Source organism: Megalops cyprinoides, chromosome 24 (genome assembly GCF_013368585.1).
Source record: "Megalops cyprinoides isolate fMegCyp1 chromosome 24, fMegCyp1.pri, whole genome shotgun sequence".
Lineage (NCBI taxonomy): Eukaryota > Metazoa > Chordata > Actinopteri > Elopiformes > Megalopidae > Megalops > Megalops cyprinoides.
In genome coordinates this window covers 15,686,384-15,702,759 of record NC_050606.1, presented here as the reverse complement: position 1 = coordinate 15,702,759, position 16,376 = coordinate 15,686,384, and the positions used below count along the sequence as shown (strand labels likewise).

Genomic DNA, 16,376 nt, shown 5'->3' with positions numbered 1-16,376 from the left:
GATCTGGGACCAGATTCCCCAACCACAACTGTAACCTTAAGCGTTATATGCTAAAAGCAAAACTGGTCCAAGAGCAGCACTTAGGGGCAACTTCTGCTTGTAAGCATGTTTGTATCACCTCCCCCCAATCTCAGGAGTGCTGAGGGACTGTTAGTGACTATGGTGAAAGTTCTGTAGTCTTCAGTATGACCTGGCATGGTATACGTGTCACAGCTTAAAACCCCTGGTGTCAGGACTGACACTTTGATCACTGCTGCTGTAGTGTACTGGTACTAAGGTGTGGAAATTTTTTTTTCCCCTTTGACAGTGTTTATTTTTATTTTTTATTCCAACTTGAAAGCAGGGGTGACCTTGAATGGATTAAATGCAGTAATCCTCAACTTCGTAATGGAAGACTCCCTGAGTCCAGCATTTTAAGCCGGGAGCTTTTCTAAAAGCTCAGCCTGTGTTGTTTTGATGTTCGGATTTCTTGGTAAGAACCTGTATATTGCTTCCAAGTTTCAGAATTTCCCCCACGGGGTGAAACTTTACATAATAACTTACTGTAACAATAAGTTATTATGCTAATATCTCAATTGAATCACTCTCATTGTTGCGGAAGCTCTTCCTCGTTGTTGCCGGTGTTATTGTACGGGTAATTGGAGAATCAGCAAGTACCTGACCCTGGTGTATAAGGAAGAGTGGAGTGGATAATTGTGAGCGTAGGTGTTAGCATCCCAGACTGCTGAATAGAGCACAACAGAGATGACTCCGCTAGGACCAAAGCTGAGCGCTCCGGTATAAGATCTGTGTTTGTCTATTAAGAGTTCTCCCTTAAATATGCCCTCGTAGTCCCCTGCGGCATCTTTAAAACTGACCAACTTAAGGAAGGTTGTCTGAGACGCCTAATTCGTTTACAGAAATTGCCTGTACGTGTGCCGCTTTTCTGGACCCTGCTTCTTTAACTGTGGGATGGGGGATGATTCATCTATCCAGTTATTTATTTATTTATTTATTTGGCTGATGCTCTTGTCCAGGGTGACTTGCAAGGTCACAGTGGACATATACATTAAAATGAGGAGCAGCAGGAACGCTAAGCGCACAGAGACTGTCCAGATGCAGTCTTCGCTGGCATGTTTTCCTCCATTGTTTAATTTATCGAAGTATGAAAGTGTAACTGTGTGTCAAAGGCCCTTTGTTGTAGGCCCTACTACCATGCAGTAGTTAAGCTTTTTTCCTTCAGTGTCCCCTCTGTCCCCTGATAGCCCCGACCCTAACCTCAAGCCTATCATGTAATTATGCAAATAATCAATCAATGTGCTTCCACATAGTGGTGACACAGTACTTGCTTGCAGTCACACTGTCCTCTGTGTTTATTAACAGTGATTCAAATGAATTGATATATTGCCTACTGTGCTTAATATGAAGTCTGAGCACAGGTTAGCATTTTGTACTGTATTTTCATGTTTTTTTCATGTCTGGAGCAGAGTATTATGTGTAATGTTTTAAAAATCTGCAGAGAGAAAAAAAAAAACAGATATGGGTGTTGCCACTTGTTCTTTCATCTCCCATCATCCCTGAGAGCACCAGCTACAAGCTAACACAGAATAAGATGGCAGTGCAACAGCGTTGCAGAAGTGTTTTGAGAACCGTAAGCGTTAGCTGTGCTCTGCGGTATGAACCCGATGCTGAGGCTAGCTCTTCCACCCAGCTCCTGCGGAAAGAATCTAACTGAAAGTCGTCCCTGTGCTTCCAGTCCAACAGGCAGCCGGTGAGACTCAACCTGCTCACCTGCCAGGTGAAGCCAAGCGGAGAGGACAAGAAGTGCTTCGACCTCATTTCCCGTGAGTACCCCGCAATGCCTCGCCACTCCCCCCCCCCCCCCCTCCCCTCGCCCTTCCACTCTGAGAACCGCCCCCAAACATTTTGACCTTTCTGATGTAAGGTGGGGGGGCAGAGAGAGAGAGGAGACTGTTCACTAACTGTCGCTGACACACCCCCTCTGTTCTGGCTCTTTAAAGAGTGGTTCTCTGGGCCCATGTGTAAAGTGCCAAACTGACTTAATTAGCACCACTGTCCTCCAGGCCAGGATGTTTTGGTGTGCCCTGGTAATTGGGCAAGGTAGCATTTTGGCAGTCACCTCTGAGTACTGGACATGATGGGATAAGCTCTAGCCCCCCTTCCTGACCCCCCCACCGGACTGCCCCACTCTCACTGCTTTCTCTTTTTTGTGTTCTTCTCCTCAGATAATCGGACATATCACTTCCAGGCAGAAGATGAACAGGAGTTTGTGATGTAAGTGTGTGTGCATGTGTGTGTTTGGAGGGGGTGACGTCAGCGAGAATCTGCATATGCTGCGCGTGCAAAGGCCTTTATCCGAGCTCGCTGCTGCGTTTCACAGCTTAACGCAAGTTGCGTGCAAGTCAGGAGTGTTTGTCTTGAAGGTCCGACTAGGTTGGGTAATGCTGCAACACTGCAGCTGCAGGTAATACAGCTGTAACACAGGACTGAAGAGTGCAGTGAATAAGCACAATCACCATTTTATATTGTTCAGATGTCACCGGTTAACATTCTAGAAAAATTGGAGGACGCGTTCTTCAGTTGCTGAATCGTCAAAGGGCTGTGGCGAAAATGTGATAACCCCTACGCCCCACAGGACTCAATATTTCACAACCAAAACTCCAAAAATCGGTTTGTGTGGCTTAGCAAGCTTTTTTCCCCGGTAAACATCGCTTATAGTTGCAGACTAATGGGCCATGAAGAAGGCTAGGCAAACAAGAACATGCTGAAGGCAGCTTGTCTTGTTTTAATACAATGCCAGAAAATGACAGAGAGGGGTTATTTTGTTTCTGTATGGCTGCATTACTGATATAGTAATACTCGTGTAGCTGTTTTAATTCCTTAAGGCCGAGTACGATTTCCCTAGAAAATGAGGGGTTACAGTGTTTGATTTAACATGATAAGCTGTGGTAAGGGCCATGTATTTAGTGTATGTTCTGTACATCTTACCAGACTCTTGTTTTCTCACTTCTGCCACAACATAATTTATTCAGTAAGCACATTTCAAACAGAAAGTAAAGCAGGGCAGGTAATGATATAGCAGTGCAGTGTAATACTTTACAGGGGATGCGCAGGACTCAGTGATGCAGTCAGTAAGTGGCTTTAGCAGATAACTACATTTGTTTTCAAATGAAAGGCTTTTCTGGGGTTTTTTTCCTCTCAAGTGTGTCGACTTTTTCCCAAGCAAAAATCATTCGAAGCTCCAGTTAAGTACAGGCATTAGATGATATCACTAAGGGAAAGTAAAGGTAATTTTCCAGAAAACAGCCCTAGGTGGCTGTGTACAGGGCAGCTACTTTGTGTAAAATGGAAAAGCTGAGTCATGCTCAGAATTCTGTGAGAAGATCTCTCTCGGCTTTCGAATTTAAGAAAAAGCTAATTTACCGCGGCTCCTGAGGTAAGCCCCGTTGCTGTGGTGATTCTGGGAGTTTGCCATCGACGATTGAGGTCAGCGAAACTCTTCTCTCTCATTTTGCACGAAATCGGGGTCAGTCTCGCACGGATTTAGTGTCCTAACCGTCACAGAGACAGTACATTTGTTTGTCCGTTTTTATGGGGAGCAGAAAGTAGCTCATCAGATCCGGGCGCTCAAGGTCGTTTTCAATGCAGTCGTTGCTCACACTTACACTTTTGCATACGTGAGCACGTGTTGGATTTTAGAATTCTATGGATAGAGTCAAAAGACAGTTGAAAACGAACCCCCCGTGAAAGTGTTGCAGTGGGCACAAAGTCGGCGGCAGAACGCTGAACGCCTGCCACGTCCAAGGAAGCGCTTTCCCTGGGTGGCTAGGAGAAACGGCTGTCCGCGTCCGCAGCAGACGACGTGGCGGCAGCTCTGTGGGGCGGGATGACGGTAATCCTCGATTCCGGGTCGTCGGGGGAAACCGCAGAGGAGCGCAAGCCCAGAGACGCGCGTCTCTGTCTTCCAAGAATGCCATTAGAGGCCACACTGTGACTCACGGCGGTGGCCTAGATGAGACTCCGAGGAAGCTCAGAACGGCAAGATTGAGCTTTACAGAGTGCCTTGTTTTTTGTGTTATAAAAAGCCCCGAGCAGAACATTTTCAGGTGTCAGTCTTATCAATGAGATATTATCAATCACAATAATGAAAGAACTTATTTGGAAGATTGTGTTCCAGCGAGCTTGCTTTCACTGCGTCTGGATGGAATATAGCAGCCTAGTTGCAGAAGCACTGGAGGTCTGGTGTTGTACAAGCTTGCTGGGACTGCATTGTGACTGGTAATCTGTGGTGGGGTGGGCCTGAGGATACTGGCTCTCTCCCTTTATGTAATCACCTTGTGTAAGGCAGGGGTACACCCCCCCGCCCCGTCCCCTTCCCAAACGGCATACTAAGCAAATATTGATCCGCTAAGTGAGGATGGCGATTCAGCACTTCCCCAAAACACTGTCCCCTCCTCTCGAGGGGCCCAGGACTGCCGCACACCAGGCAGCTGAAGGTCACCGCCGAGATGACGCCTCCCAACCGCGCATGCATAAGCCTGCCAGCGCCCTGACATGCGTCACTGTGTCCTAAACTCGTCTGGGTTCACCCTGTCGGCCACCACTCAGCATAACTGGAGACCCCTGTGGCTAAAGGAATGAGACTAAAAGAATGAACTCCACTGGTTTTGTAATAACTCTCAATGAGTATCAGCATCTAACTAGCCCCTTTCTAGGTTCTACCAACCTCCACTAATCGTGTGAGAATATTAAGGGAAATGTGGAATGCGTGTATGCAAGTGTACAGAAAGAACAGACCACACTAACATGCAAGAGATGATAACAAACTGGGTACCTGTTTCACGTTAAGCATGCAGCACAACTGTTTCTTGTTTCCATGTCTATAGTCAACCGGGACAGGTTTTAATTGGAGCAAGCAAATCTGGTAAAAGCAGAGCATCAGGCAGGGTTAGAACCCGTTAGCTTCTGGTTATGTGAGCAGCCCCCTGCCCGCCGCATCACAGAAGTGACCGTGATCGTGGTTGTGTTGCAGCTGGATCTCGGTGCTGACCAACAGCAAGGAGGAGGCTCTGAACATGGCGTTCCGCGGGGAGCAGAGCGCGGGGGACGACAGCCTGGAGGACCTGACCAAGGCCATCATCGACGACGTGCTGCGCATGCCCGGCAACGAGGTGTGCTGCGACTGCGGGGCAGCAGGTGGGTGCGCGGCGCGTGGCGCCGGCGCGTGTGTGTTCACACAACGCTGAACGGCACGTCTGGCAAGAGCTTTTCATCAAACCTCAGGGCGTGTTACACAGAGATGGTGCAGAGCCACGGCCATCACCAGCACTGTAGCATGTACGTTAGTACATTACATTACTGTCATTTTAGCAGCATTACATTATTGTCATTTTAGCAGATGCTCTTATCCAGAGCGACATAGGTCACAATTTTACACATTATCCATTTACACAGCTGGATATTTACTGAGGCAACTGTGGGTTAAGTACCTTGCCCAAGGGTACAGCAGCAGTGCCCCAGCGGGGAATTGAACCAGCGACCTTTCGGTCACCAGCCCTGCTCCTTACCACTATGCTACGCTGCCAATGTGGCACTACAGGGCACAGTGGTCACTGCTTGTCAGGGTAAAAAATGCTGCGGCAATATTGTGTGGACGCCTTCAGCAATGCCGTGTTGCGCTGTTTACCGTAGGGCCTGGGTCAGTTTCCTGCTCTTTTAAACTCAACGGAGTAGCCGCCCGCTTAGTCACCTCTCTCCCCCGTCCCTGGGGGACCAGGCGGCTTTGTGCTTGCCGCAGTGCTCTTGTTAATCCTCAGTTAGGTTGGGAGGCTCGCCATCCACCCCAGAGCAATAAAGGGCTATGTTCCCCACTCCCCCCGATCCCTACATGTTTGGCATCTTGTCAGCAGCGGCCAGTGTTGTCACGGGCGCCGGGCCGCCCTGAATGAAACCCCCAGCCAAAAACCTGTGCGTGCAAGTTATGAATCCCTGCCTGTGAGAGTTCAAAAAAAAAAGTACCGCTGTGGCCTGAACACAAACATCTGGGGGAAGAGGAAGATGAGGATGAGGATGTAGAGGGACGGGCCAGACGGGAAAATCCCTCCCAGGCCCCACTGCGGAACACGGAAGCCGAGGAGGATGTAGCAGGGTTGGATCTCCGAAAGGACGATGACTCAGAGGGACAGACATGGAAAATTTGTGACGCAGTCATCTGTGTAAACTGCAAGGCTGTAGCAATTAATACATGAATGTGGTTATTCAACTGAAGATTTAATATCAGATTATTCAGATATATATATTTTAATCTGCCACATTTTAAAAAATATATATTTTATGCCACTGTTCTTAAGCGAATGCTCAGCCTTGGTCGGTGACTTATTGTTTAAAACCTCTTATCAGTTAAAGCTCTGGGAAAGCCAAATGTGAAGCCCTTGAAAAATTATCTGCCATGAAACTGCTCCTTTATCATAAAGAAATTAGTCAGTAGATTAAGCACGTAACATAAAAAAAGAATTCACAGACAGTCCTTGTGATGTACAGTACCCATAATATCCAGCATATTTATGTGCGTTGTGAAATTATAGCCGGCGATTCTCTCACTGGAAGGTGCTTAGCAGTAACCGATGACACGCGGTTGGCCGAGCCTTGTGAGGTGCTGACAAGCCATTGGCCGGGGGTAGGGTTTCCTGAAAAGAGCGTCTGTAGCAGCAAGAGGGGCCGCCGGGCTGAGACCTGGTGCTGAGTGGGTGTCTGTGTTGCCTGTGTAGCCGAGCCTCTTGGTACACGACGCCTACGTTTGCGGTTGAGATGCTCTGCCTTTGTTGGGTTTGACCCTGCCCACTGTTACACACTGCCAGAATGTCCTAACGTGCGTGCGGCCTGAGGTGGAAACAAGCCTACTCACTTAGTGGATTTTGACAAAGCAGATAATGGGTGAGGCGCTTAATAGCTTCAGTTTATATAGTCTTTTGCTTGTTAGAATAGAACTCAATGGTTAAATGAGGACTAGGCAACCCTGTTCCAGCCAAAGCCTTAATTACCGAATAGGATCAATTATTAGGTGTAATTAATGCTGGCAACCATGTGCTCAAGATACAGAGTAGATACAGAGTACTTCGCTGTTTCCAGAGACATAAGAGCCTGCTAGACTGTGGAACGTGACGAATGTGGTTGCCTGCCCCTGGCTTAAATAACCAATCAGCCTCCTCACCGTATTTTTTGTTATTTGAGCATTGAGATACACTTAGAAAGGTGACTTTATCTCGGCGCTTACCCATGTTGAATTTAGCTTGTGGATTGATGGTACACGATAAATTCAGTGCTCATCCGCTCGAGCAGGAGAGGTAAAGAGGCCCACGCAGCGCATGATAGAGGGACCCCCTGGGGGTGTGAGCCGTGCGCACCTGAGTTATTAAGCCCGCAGATCTGCTCAGGCACCCTGGCTGTCAGCTAAACTGCAGGCGCCCGATCCCCCCCCCCCCCTCCCCGTGTGCGGAGGTCACTTGCCGCTCGCCTCCGATTCATGTTTCTCCACTGCGTCGCTAAGTATGAGTCAGCTCCGCCTCGCCGCGCCTGATGCAGACTACTAATGAGCAGGAGGTACGGGGGCCGGGCACGTGGGGGGGGGCGTCCTTTCAGATCTGCACGTTTTTCTGGCAGCACCGTCCGTGCCCAGCTGCTTCTCGCCCGCTTCACGGCTGCTGTACCGCCGCCCTCTCCTTTCCTTCAGGGCGAACGCTGCCCTTCTCCCGCGCTTCTGTCTCGGCTGACTCCATCTCCAGCGCCTGCTTACTTATTCTGTGGATGCAGCAGAAAGAATAGAAGGGGAAAATGGTGCAGTGTTTTCCATTCATGAACAGCGGCGGTAGCGGCAGCAGCGTCGCCCTTGTCTCGTTTTCTTCAACTTGCCGAGGCCCCCTAGTGGTGAAGTTTAGATTTGTATCCAGGAATCAGCTCATGATCTGTCCTGTCTTTCTTTGCTATTTATTTCTTGTCATTCTTCATGCTCAGCAGTTTGTGTACAAAGTGCCTCTGCATTAGTGGCAGGAATTGGGTACCATTTAGTCTCATAATTGTTCTTTTTTATGCTGACATTTAATATTTTGACAATGTTTCTGTGATCTGTGACGTCATTATAACGATTTTATGAAGGTGCAATATCACAGAAACATTGAGCGAACATTTTGTGTTAGCAGGGGTTGCATCAGCCCAGTGGAAATATCAGCGTTAAATTTCACAGCACAAGTTCACAGTAGTGATGTTTTTGGACTCATTTAAGGAGCTTTTGAACAGCTCATTGTCTGTGTAGCTAATCTATCTCTTGTAAATCTGTTTTGCGTTGGATTGTAAATCTGTTTTGCATCAGACTGTAATTAAGAGTCTTAAAATATAGTGGACTACATTCACAAACTGAGTGCACTAACACTGCAGATGTAAGGGAAGGAAGCTCTGTGCGCCCTCCTGTGTCAGAAAAGTGTAACTGCGCTCGTGATTCATTATTGGGCTGCCGCCAACACAAATGATTTTCCATTTTCAGAATTAATTACAGGTTGCAGGTTTAAAGACAATTGCAGGTTTACAGATACGTGTAACCATGTTGTATAAAATCATTTGTTTGTAAAGGTATGTAAAAATGATTAACTGTTCTAGACATCCACTTACAGGAAAGATATATTTTTCATTTCAACAATTTTTCATGACTTTATGTCAGGAAATGAAGGATGGAAAATGACATTGTTCTATTATGGCTCACACTACACTAGTGTGTAGTAAAATAATAAAAAAAACTCCCCATCTTGGTAAATCAGTCAAAATCAATGGTAGTCTTATCTGCACATTTCAGTTCTGAACATGAAGTACTGCAGCCGTGAAGCTCTAGCCTTTTAATTCTTTAGGTTAATTGACAGGTTTTCACAACAGCTGAAAGGACTAAATGACTATAGCATTGGAAGCTAGGAGAGAAGTTAACCCTGTTTTCAGATCATGAGGGAATTCACCGCCTGCGGTGGCATCTCTAGCACGCAGCCCATTGGAGTTGGAGACACTTTTGGATTCAGCGCGTTAGCCTCAGCACGGAGCTCCTCTTAAATATTTGATGCCGCTTTGGAGCTGGGGCCTCGGGTACTGTGGAGCGGCCGGGCTGCCCTGTTCCTCATTAGTGCCCTCTCTCCTCCTCCTCCTCCTCCTCCTCCTCCCCAGACCCGAAATGGCTGTCAACCAACCTGGGCATCCTGACTTGCATCGAGTGCTCCGGGATCCACAGGGAGATGGGCGTGCACATCTCACGGATCCAGTCCATGGAGCTGGACAAGTTAGGGACCTCCGAGCTCTTGGTGGGTTGCTGTCCCCCTTTTATGTTCATGTTATATGTGATATAGTATGCATATGGTGCGTGTTGAATGAAGGAATTGCTTATATACATCTGCATACGTTGCAGTCTCAGTGATTGGAATGAATGTAGTCCACTGTCTTGAGAAAGAATGTGTGTGTGTGTGTGTGTGTGTGTGTGTGTGTGTGTGTGGGGAACGTATGAGCACAATAGATTCATGATTATTTAAAGGATAGTCAACAGCAGTTCTTTGCATGTCTCTAAAACTTGGTGGGGGAGAAGGGTTTTGACCAGAAGCTGTTGTGATACGGTGTTGCCCTCTTTGTTTCTTGTGCAGCTGGCCAAGAATGTAGGAAATGCTAGTTTTAATGAAATCATGGAAGGGAATCTGCCTTGTCCTTCACCGAAGCCCACTCCATCGAGCGACATGTGAGTACCTCCCACAAAGGGTTAAACCTGCACTACTGTGCCAGTCCAGCAGGGGGCAGAGTAAAGGGTCAGCGGGACAGGATGAGGCATTGTGGCTGCACTAAACAGCAGCGGCAATGGAAACAGCAGATGGATTTGTTCTGGCTGTGCTGCCTTCAGGGTGGCCTCTGCAAGGCCTCTACATCTGCTTTAGGCATTTTCTGTCTCTCTGAAAAGCGTTTGAAAGCTTAACTATGCAAGGACAAACACAGAGTTTGACAAAAAGCATTGTAAATTCCACATTGTTCTTTATTTGTGATATGAGCAGATGCTTTGTTGGGGTGTTCTGATTATTTCTGATTATTTCTGATTCTTTGTCAGACTTTTTAATTACAGACTCAAAATTAGATGCCGATGTGCAGTGTTTTTTTCATATGAACCACTATCATCATTTAAAATGTTAAATTTTAGTTGTAATTTGCTGTACTACTGATTCTTCTAATATTTCAACCTCAGGGGCCCTGTACATTTACAGGGGGTGATTGTCCTCCGTGTTCGTTCTGTGATTGGCTGGTTTATGTCTTCTGACTCCACCTACCCCGCAGGACGGCACGGAAGGAGTTCATCAACGCTAAGTACGTGGACCACAAGTTCGCCCGCAAGACCTGCACCTCGGCCGCTGCCAAGATGAGTGAGCTCTGCGAAGCTGTGAAGACCCGGGACCTGCTCGCTCTCATCCAGGTGTACGCCGAGGGGGTGGAGCTGATGGAGCCGCTGCCCGAGACTGGCCAGGTGAGCTCGGCCCCGCCCCTCGCTGGCTCCACCCTTCCTCCGCCGAAGGCGGTGCTGGTAGCACATTCGAAGTGGGGCTTCGGCATAGAAGACAGATTTAACTAGGGGCTCAATTCAGCTGCCAATCCATCATCTACATATTTCAAAGTAAAATGTTTTACTTCCCTGTAGGAGCCAAATAGGAATACAAGAAGACACACTGCCCGTGACTGATCCCAAACTTTCACTTAAAGTCCTGTCACTTTCCATGGTTTGTCATGAACTGAAAAGACAGCTCAGGGAGAGCACAGTATGTGATCTGTGATTAGATCGCCATTAGCTAAGGCCTCACCGAGGGCAGTGAGTGAAGTGCATTAAGTTACTTTATGTTCTAAGCAGACACGCCTGTCCAGGCCCATTTACAGTGCTGCCTATAGTGTCATGTCTCACTCTGTTACCCGCTACCAGAGCACTGTTTACCAGAGGAAAGGCTCTCTCAAGGATGCAGCTACAGCCCTCCAAATGGGATTGAATTTAGTCTGCCAGATATCACTAGCGTATAGTGAACTCCATATAATTTAGTTTATACAAAATACACAGCACAGTGTCAAAGCTGATTCACCCCTGCTTTCTCAGTTTTGTGAGAGCCGATTGTTGTCGTATGCATGGAAAGCTTTTCTCTACATTTCCGGAAGCTCCTTTTGGCTGTACACCATTTTTTCTTCGGTCGTGTGCACAAGAGCTGTTTCAAGAGTGTTTGCGTGAGGCGTTTCTCAGAAACACACGCTATATGCATTCAGCTGTGTGTGCATGGTTGAAATGTGTGTATGTGTGTGTGTGTGTATGAGAGAGAGATTTCACAAAATGACTCCCTACCAAACACCAAATTTTACATTAACTCATTTGATATCGGCTGAAGTCACCGCATAAAGCGTTGTTTTTCTCATCAGCAGTAGGAGATAGTTAACGAGCCCCGCAGACCCGAAGAATCATATTTAAATATTCGATCGCGTTGCCTCCCGCCCTCAGAAGGAAATGAGAAAATGAGGCGCCGAGTTTTTACCGACTGTTGCCATTAATTGCAGCAGCGAGTTTCAGCACGTTGATTTATTACTGTAATAACTGCAGTCGCATGTGGCTCCGGTGCTTCCATGTGTACCATAAAACACGCTGTGCACTGCTCACACAGGGGGTCTGCATTCCACTGAGCTGCGGCCAGAGCTGTTGTTCACTTCTCTGATTTAAACAGTGCTTTACAATAATACCTGTTATAAGATCGGTAATCCTTTACTTACCGAACTCTGTGGCCACTGGTGGAGTGCCGAGTTTCGTCTTTGTTGATGCAAAAGTGACACAAAGGCAATGACCTTTGTCAATTTCCGTAGCTTTCCATTTTCTAGCTAAGAGCACTGATCTCCCAGTGTAAAGGAATTTGGCTTAAAAGGCAGGCCGAGTTGAGCTTCTTGTTAAATGTGTCTGCTTTTGCTAGAAGCCAGTGGGGCAGGGTTAAGTGGATGTGGAGGTGGGTCAGTCTGGACAGGGAGGAGGAGCTACAGAGACATGGAGGCGGAGCCTTCGTGAAAGGTGATAAATGGAGTTAATGACAGGTAGGGCTGTATTTGCACAGAGGTGGGGCCATAGAGACAGAGACAGGGGTATCTTTACAGTCTCAATATAAGATATAAGATATAAGATGTTCGTGGGTGTGCTATCATCAATAGAGTTGTAGAACCACTGTGTTAAGGACCATTCTGGCTACTAATTAGGTGATGTTGGACACGCTGGTTACATTTCAAAACCATTCATCGCAATTCCCCTCAGCAACACAGATGTCATGACCTCACCGGGCTCTTGCCGAGCTGCAGTCAGAGATTAATATTAATGAGGGGAGCTGGGACTGAGGGAGTGGTTTTGAGCACAGCTGTTATAGATTGCCTTGTAGATGCGACTCACCTTGATCTTGTCTATGTGTCCTGATGTGTTGATGTGATCGCCGTCTACAGGAGCCGGGAGAAACGGCACTCCACTTCTCTGTGAGGATGGCGGACCAGACTTCCCTGCACCTGGTTGACTTCCTTGTTCAGAACAGGTACGCTCCAGGGAGAGCCAATCATGGCGCACGAGGTGATGCATGGCACAGCCTGATAGGATGTCACTTCTGCAAGAGAGGGTCATTTGATACAGAAAGCGTTAGAAAGCGGCTAGGAACAGATATATGGACAGTTGCTGAAATACAGGAATGCTCAGGGTGGAAGTTAGAATAGAAAACTGATTGAATCATTCCAGACGTCTGCATGATGCTCTGTGTCAGATTACTGTGGGGGAGAATAGGAACTAGACCGTGATCTGAGATAAAAGCCGCATCCACCAAACCCACATCAGCATCAAGGCTGCAGTTGCTTATTAACAAGCAGATAAGAAACCTCACTATCACCTTCAGCATTAGGAAGGGTAAATATATATAACTCATTCACACAGGTAAGGATTTCCTGGAGCGGCTGAGGTAAAGTGACTTTGCTGAACAGGAGATCTGTAGTACCCAAAGATTAAACCCCATAACTTTCAGGTTCAGAGTCTGCCCTTACATCTTCCACGTACCACTGCTTTATTGATCCAAACCCGCCCCACTGGGTGAGCAGTGCGGCTTACAGCACGCTCAGCTTGGTCCATCACTGGTGGCAAGCGGGAGGAGAATAGCCCCCCGACGCTGAAACAGGGTTAAAAAAAGGAGGGGAATGTGGGCCAGCGAGGTTTTTCCAGGGCGCCGCTCGTATTTAGAGCATCTGGTTGGCAGCTACGGTTTATTTTCCACTTCAGTCAGAAGTTGCTGGGGCTCGGCGATGGCACCAGGCCGGGCCGGTCGTTAGCGAGCGAGCGGAGGGGGTGCGGCTTGGCCCCGCCGCCAGCGGAACGGGGGCGGGTCGCAACCTCTACGCTCGGGGCACCGCGGGCTCGATCCTGCCAGCTGTCCCTCCAGATGTGCGGCGTACGACCGCGGACTCGCACCAGTAACTGACGCAAATTACAGCCAGCAGGTCAACTTAGCAGGTTCTGCATTTATCAGGTTTACCGTGCATTACACGATCTGTACATTTTTATTGCACATCATAGGCTTTTATTCAACACTGTATAATATTTTACATTGAAATAAGTTCCATTATCGATTCGTATTCAGGTGATTAGCGCATTGGTAGCCCCACCTGTTATTCGCTAAATGAAGTTGTCTCTGTGGGAGTCATTATTCAGCTGGAGGAAGACGTCGCGTCGGCATTAGACAGCCCCGTTTCCCCAGAGAGCCGCAATGGCCCTGGTTTTGTTTTACCTCATTTCACTTTACTGAAGTGACAGAGCGGCTGGGAAATTGAATCATGCCTTTCTCTTAGTGTTGTACTGTCTGCGTCTGTTCATTTAAAGGAGCAGTGTCTAAAACAATGGGGAACTAGGTCTCTCGGGGCTTGAGATTTCCAGACTTGCGTTTCAACTGAATACCGAACTGAATACCGAAGTGAATAGATGTGTTCAGTACTAGAAGAGCTGAAAGTCCTGTTTTATTTGCTTAAAACAAAGTTGTCCTGAGGAATACTGTTATAGGTGAACACCCAGGGAATATCTACCTTGCCTTTGAGAGACATATCTGCTTTCATCGTTTACGCGGAAATTGATTGAATTGATATATTGAATGAAGAGAATGCTAGATATGACAGTTGGTTTTAATGACTAGAACAGATCTAGTCATTTTATTTCAGTCTTAGTTACCTTTGCTGTAAAGGAGGAATCTGCTTGGCCTGGTTCCACCATGAGCCTGCTTCATTTAAAATAATGACACAGAGCCATTTTTCACCTGTAATCTGGCTGTCCCTCAGAGCAGTGCTTTTAAACAGTACCTTGTTCCCCGGATTATATCGCTGGCGGTCAGTTCGAGCTCAAAACCCACAGCCGCCTGGTCCGCTCTGATCACATCCCAGCACTGTGTGCTCACCACAACCCCAACGCCCCTGTCTGTCCTCTACCCCAGCTCTGTCTCCTCACTGAGCTGTGTGTGTGTGTGTGTGTGTGTGTGTGTGTGTGTGTGTGTGTTTGTGCACAGTGGGAACCTGGACAAGCAGACAGAGAGAGGGAACACAGCGCTGCACTACTGCTGCCTCTACGAGAAGCACGAATGCCTCAAACTGCTGCTGAGGGGCAAGCCGGCCACTGACATCAGTAAGTAAGCCCCTCCCCCTGCGCCGCAAGGGCTGCTGGGAAAATACAGCAGCGGGCCATGTTGATGGCTGCGTCACTACGCGTGAGCAGCCTTGATCTGGATCAGGCAGTCGGTGGCGTATGTGACCAGGTGCTCAGGTGTGGCTTTGCTGGTTGTTTCAGCCAATCAGAACGGGGAGACTGCGTTGGACATTGCCAGAAGGCTGAAAAACTCCCAGTGTGAAGAACCGGTAAGGATCTTGCTAGAGATAGAGATAATGCACCATGCCTAATCTTACTGTTCTCACAGCAGGTCCATTGTCAATGTTATCAACACGCTGGGTGTAATTTAGACTGTGAAGGCTTTAATCGGGATCACTTGTACAATTTAAACTCATTATACAGTAATAGGTCAAGTAGAACTTTATTGTCGTCCCTGTACTCTATTGAGAAGGACAGTAAACCATTATATCAAAGACTGCATATCAAACAGCCCATGTTCACAGCTGAATTTTTGGTTAATATTGGTGCTGCAGTTCAGTCCATGACCAGTTGCTTATCATAAAATGTTATGTTTGCGCGAATTTAGAATTTAACATCTTAGCTTTCCTCAAATTAAGTCAAGATTCCCTTCAGAAATGTGAGGCCCTCATTAAGGTACATGTGCTAAATCGACGGTGAATTTAAGGGGGGCACATCTGAAGGCGGTCCCAGTTTGTAAATTGTAAATTATAGATTGTGAAATTTCAATGCTTACCACTAGATGGCAGCAAGCAGCAACACATTTCACCAGCCCGCAAAGCAATGCAGTGGGACTTTGACCAAGGAGCCCCATCTAGTTGATGAATGTGTGCAATTTGCGCTCGCAGCAGCAAACAAGTATTCGCGCCGTTCGGCGTTTGTAGACCTGAGCACGCTGGCGGTTTGAGTCTCGTAGTGCAGACGATGGACTGAGCTGCATCGCCTCCCGGTCCGGCACACAGTGCTACTGTACAGACGGTAATCGCAGCCTTTTAGTACTGTAGTCCCTGCCGTTCTGTTCTGCCGTGTTTCAGCTTGACATAATAATGTTTGGGATGAATTACCCTGCAGTTCACAGAGAGCGGGGCTTGATATGCACACAATATCTCATATCAATCACATTTCACTCTTTTGCTGCTGAGATATTTCCCATTTCCATGTGGTCCTCGTTTTATTTTTATTGGCTGAAATTATGTGCTGCATTGCCATGTCCTTTAAAAAATGAGTTCTTTGATTGTTGTGCCTCAGTGTGTATTACAAATGAATATGAAGCCATAGACGTGCGAGTTTAGCATGTCATGTTTAGCGTAGCACTGAATACTGTAAACGCCCATTAGCATTAGACATGCAAAATGTTCAGCGTCCCATACAGGAGGATTTGCTTAACTGTGGCAATTTAGTGTTTTGTGTAACCTGTATAGTTTATGATATGTGCTATTGAGTACTTTACTGAGGTAAGTCGGAGGTGGTCGGTGTGTTGGGCAGTGCTCTGTGGTGTCTGACTGGTGTGTCCCGTCCCCTCCCCCAGCTGGTGGAGGCTGCTGCTGGGAAATTCAACCCCCACGTGCATGTGGAGTACGAGTGGAACCTGCGCCTGGAGGAGATCGACGAGAGCGACGACGACCTCGACGACAAGGTCTGACCCCGCCCGCCCCTCCAGCGCTGA

The 16,376-nt window shown here is 47.5% G+C and overlaps 1 protein-coding gene across 8 annotated transcripts in view; it reads left to right on the top strand.

Moving 5' to 3' along the window:
* The window catches only part of asap1a (ArfGAP with SH3 domain, ankyrin repeat and PH domain 1a), a 104,643-nt gene that overhangs the window by 78,584 nt on the left and 9,683 nt on the right, over nt 1–16,376 (top strand). For all 8 annotated transcript variants that reach the window (XM_036518558.1, XM_036518553.1, XM_036518559.1 and 5 more), the window contains 10 exons: nt 1,736–1,823; nt 2,226–2,274; nt 5,033–5,196; nt 9,199–9,332; nt 9,666–9,757; nt 10,342–10,528; nt 12,511–12,596; nt 14,595–14,710; nt 14,873–14,940; nt 16,239–16,346. In XM_036518558.1, the coding sequence (XP_036374451.1) occupies nt 1,736–1,823; nt 2,226–2,274; nt 5,033–5,196; nt 9,199–9,332; nt 9,666–9,757; nt 10,342–10,528; nt 12,511–12,596; nt 14,595–14,710; nt 14,873–14,940; nt 16,239–16,346 (1,092 nt within the window). The remainder of the gene's footprint in view (nt 1–1,735; nt 1,824–2,225; nt 2,275–5,032; nt 5,197–9,198; nt 9,333–9,665; nt 9,758–10,341; nt 10,529–12,510; nt 12,597–14,594; nt 14,711–14,872; nt 14,941–16,238; nt 16,347–16,376) is intronic.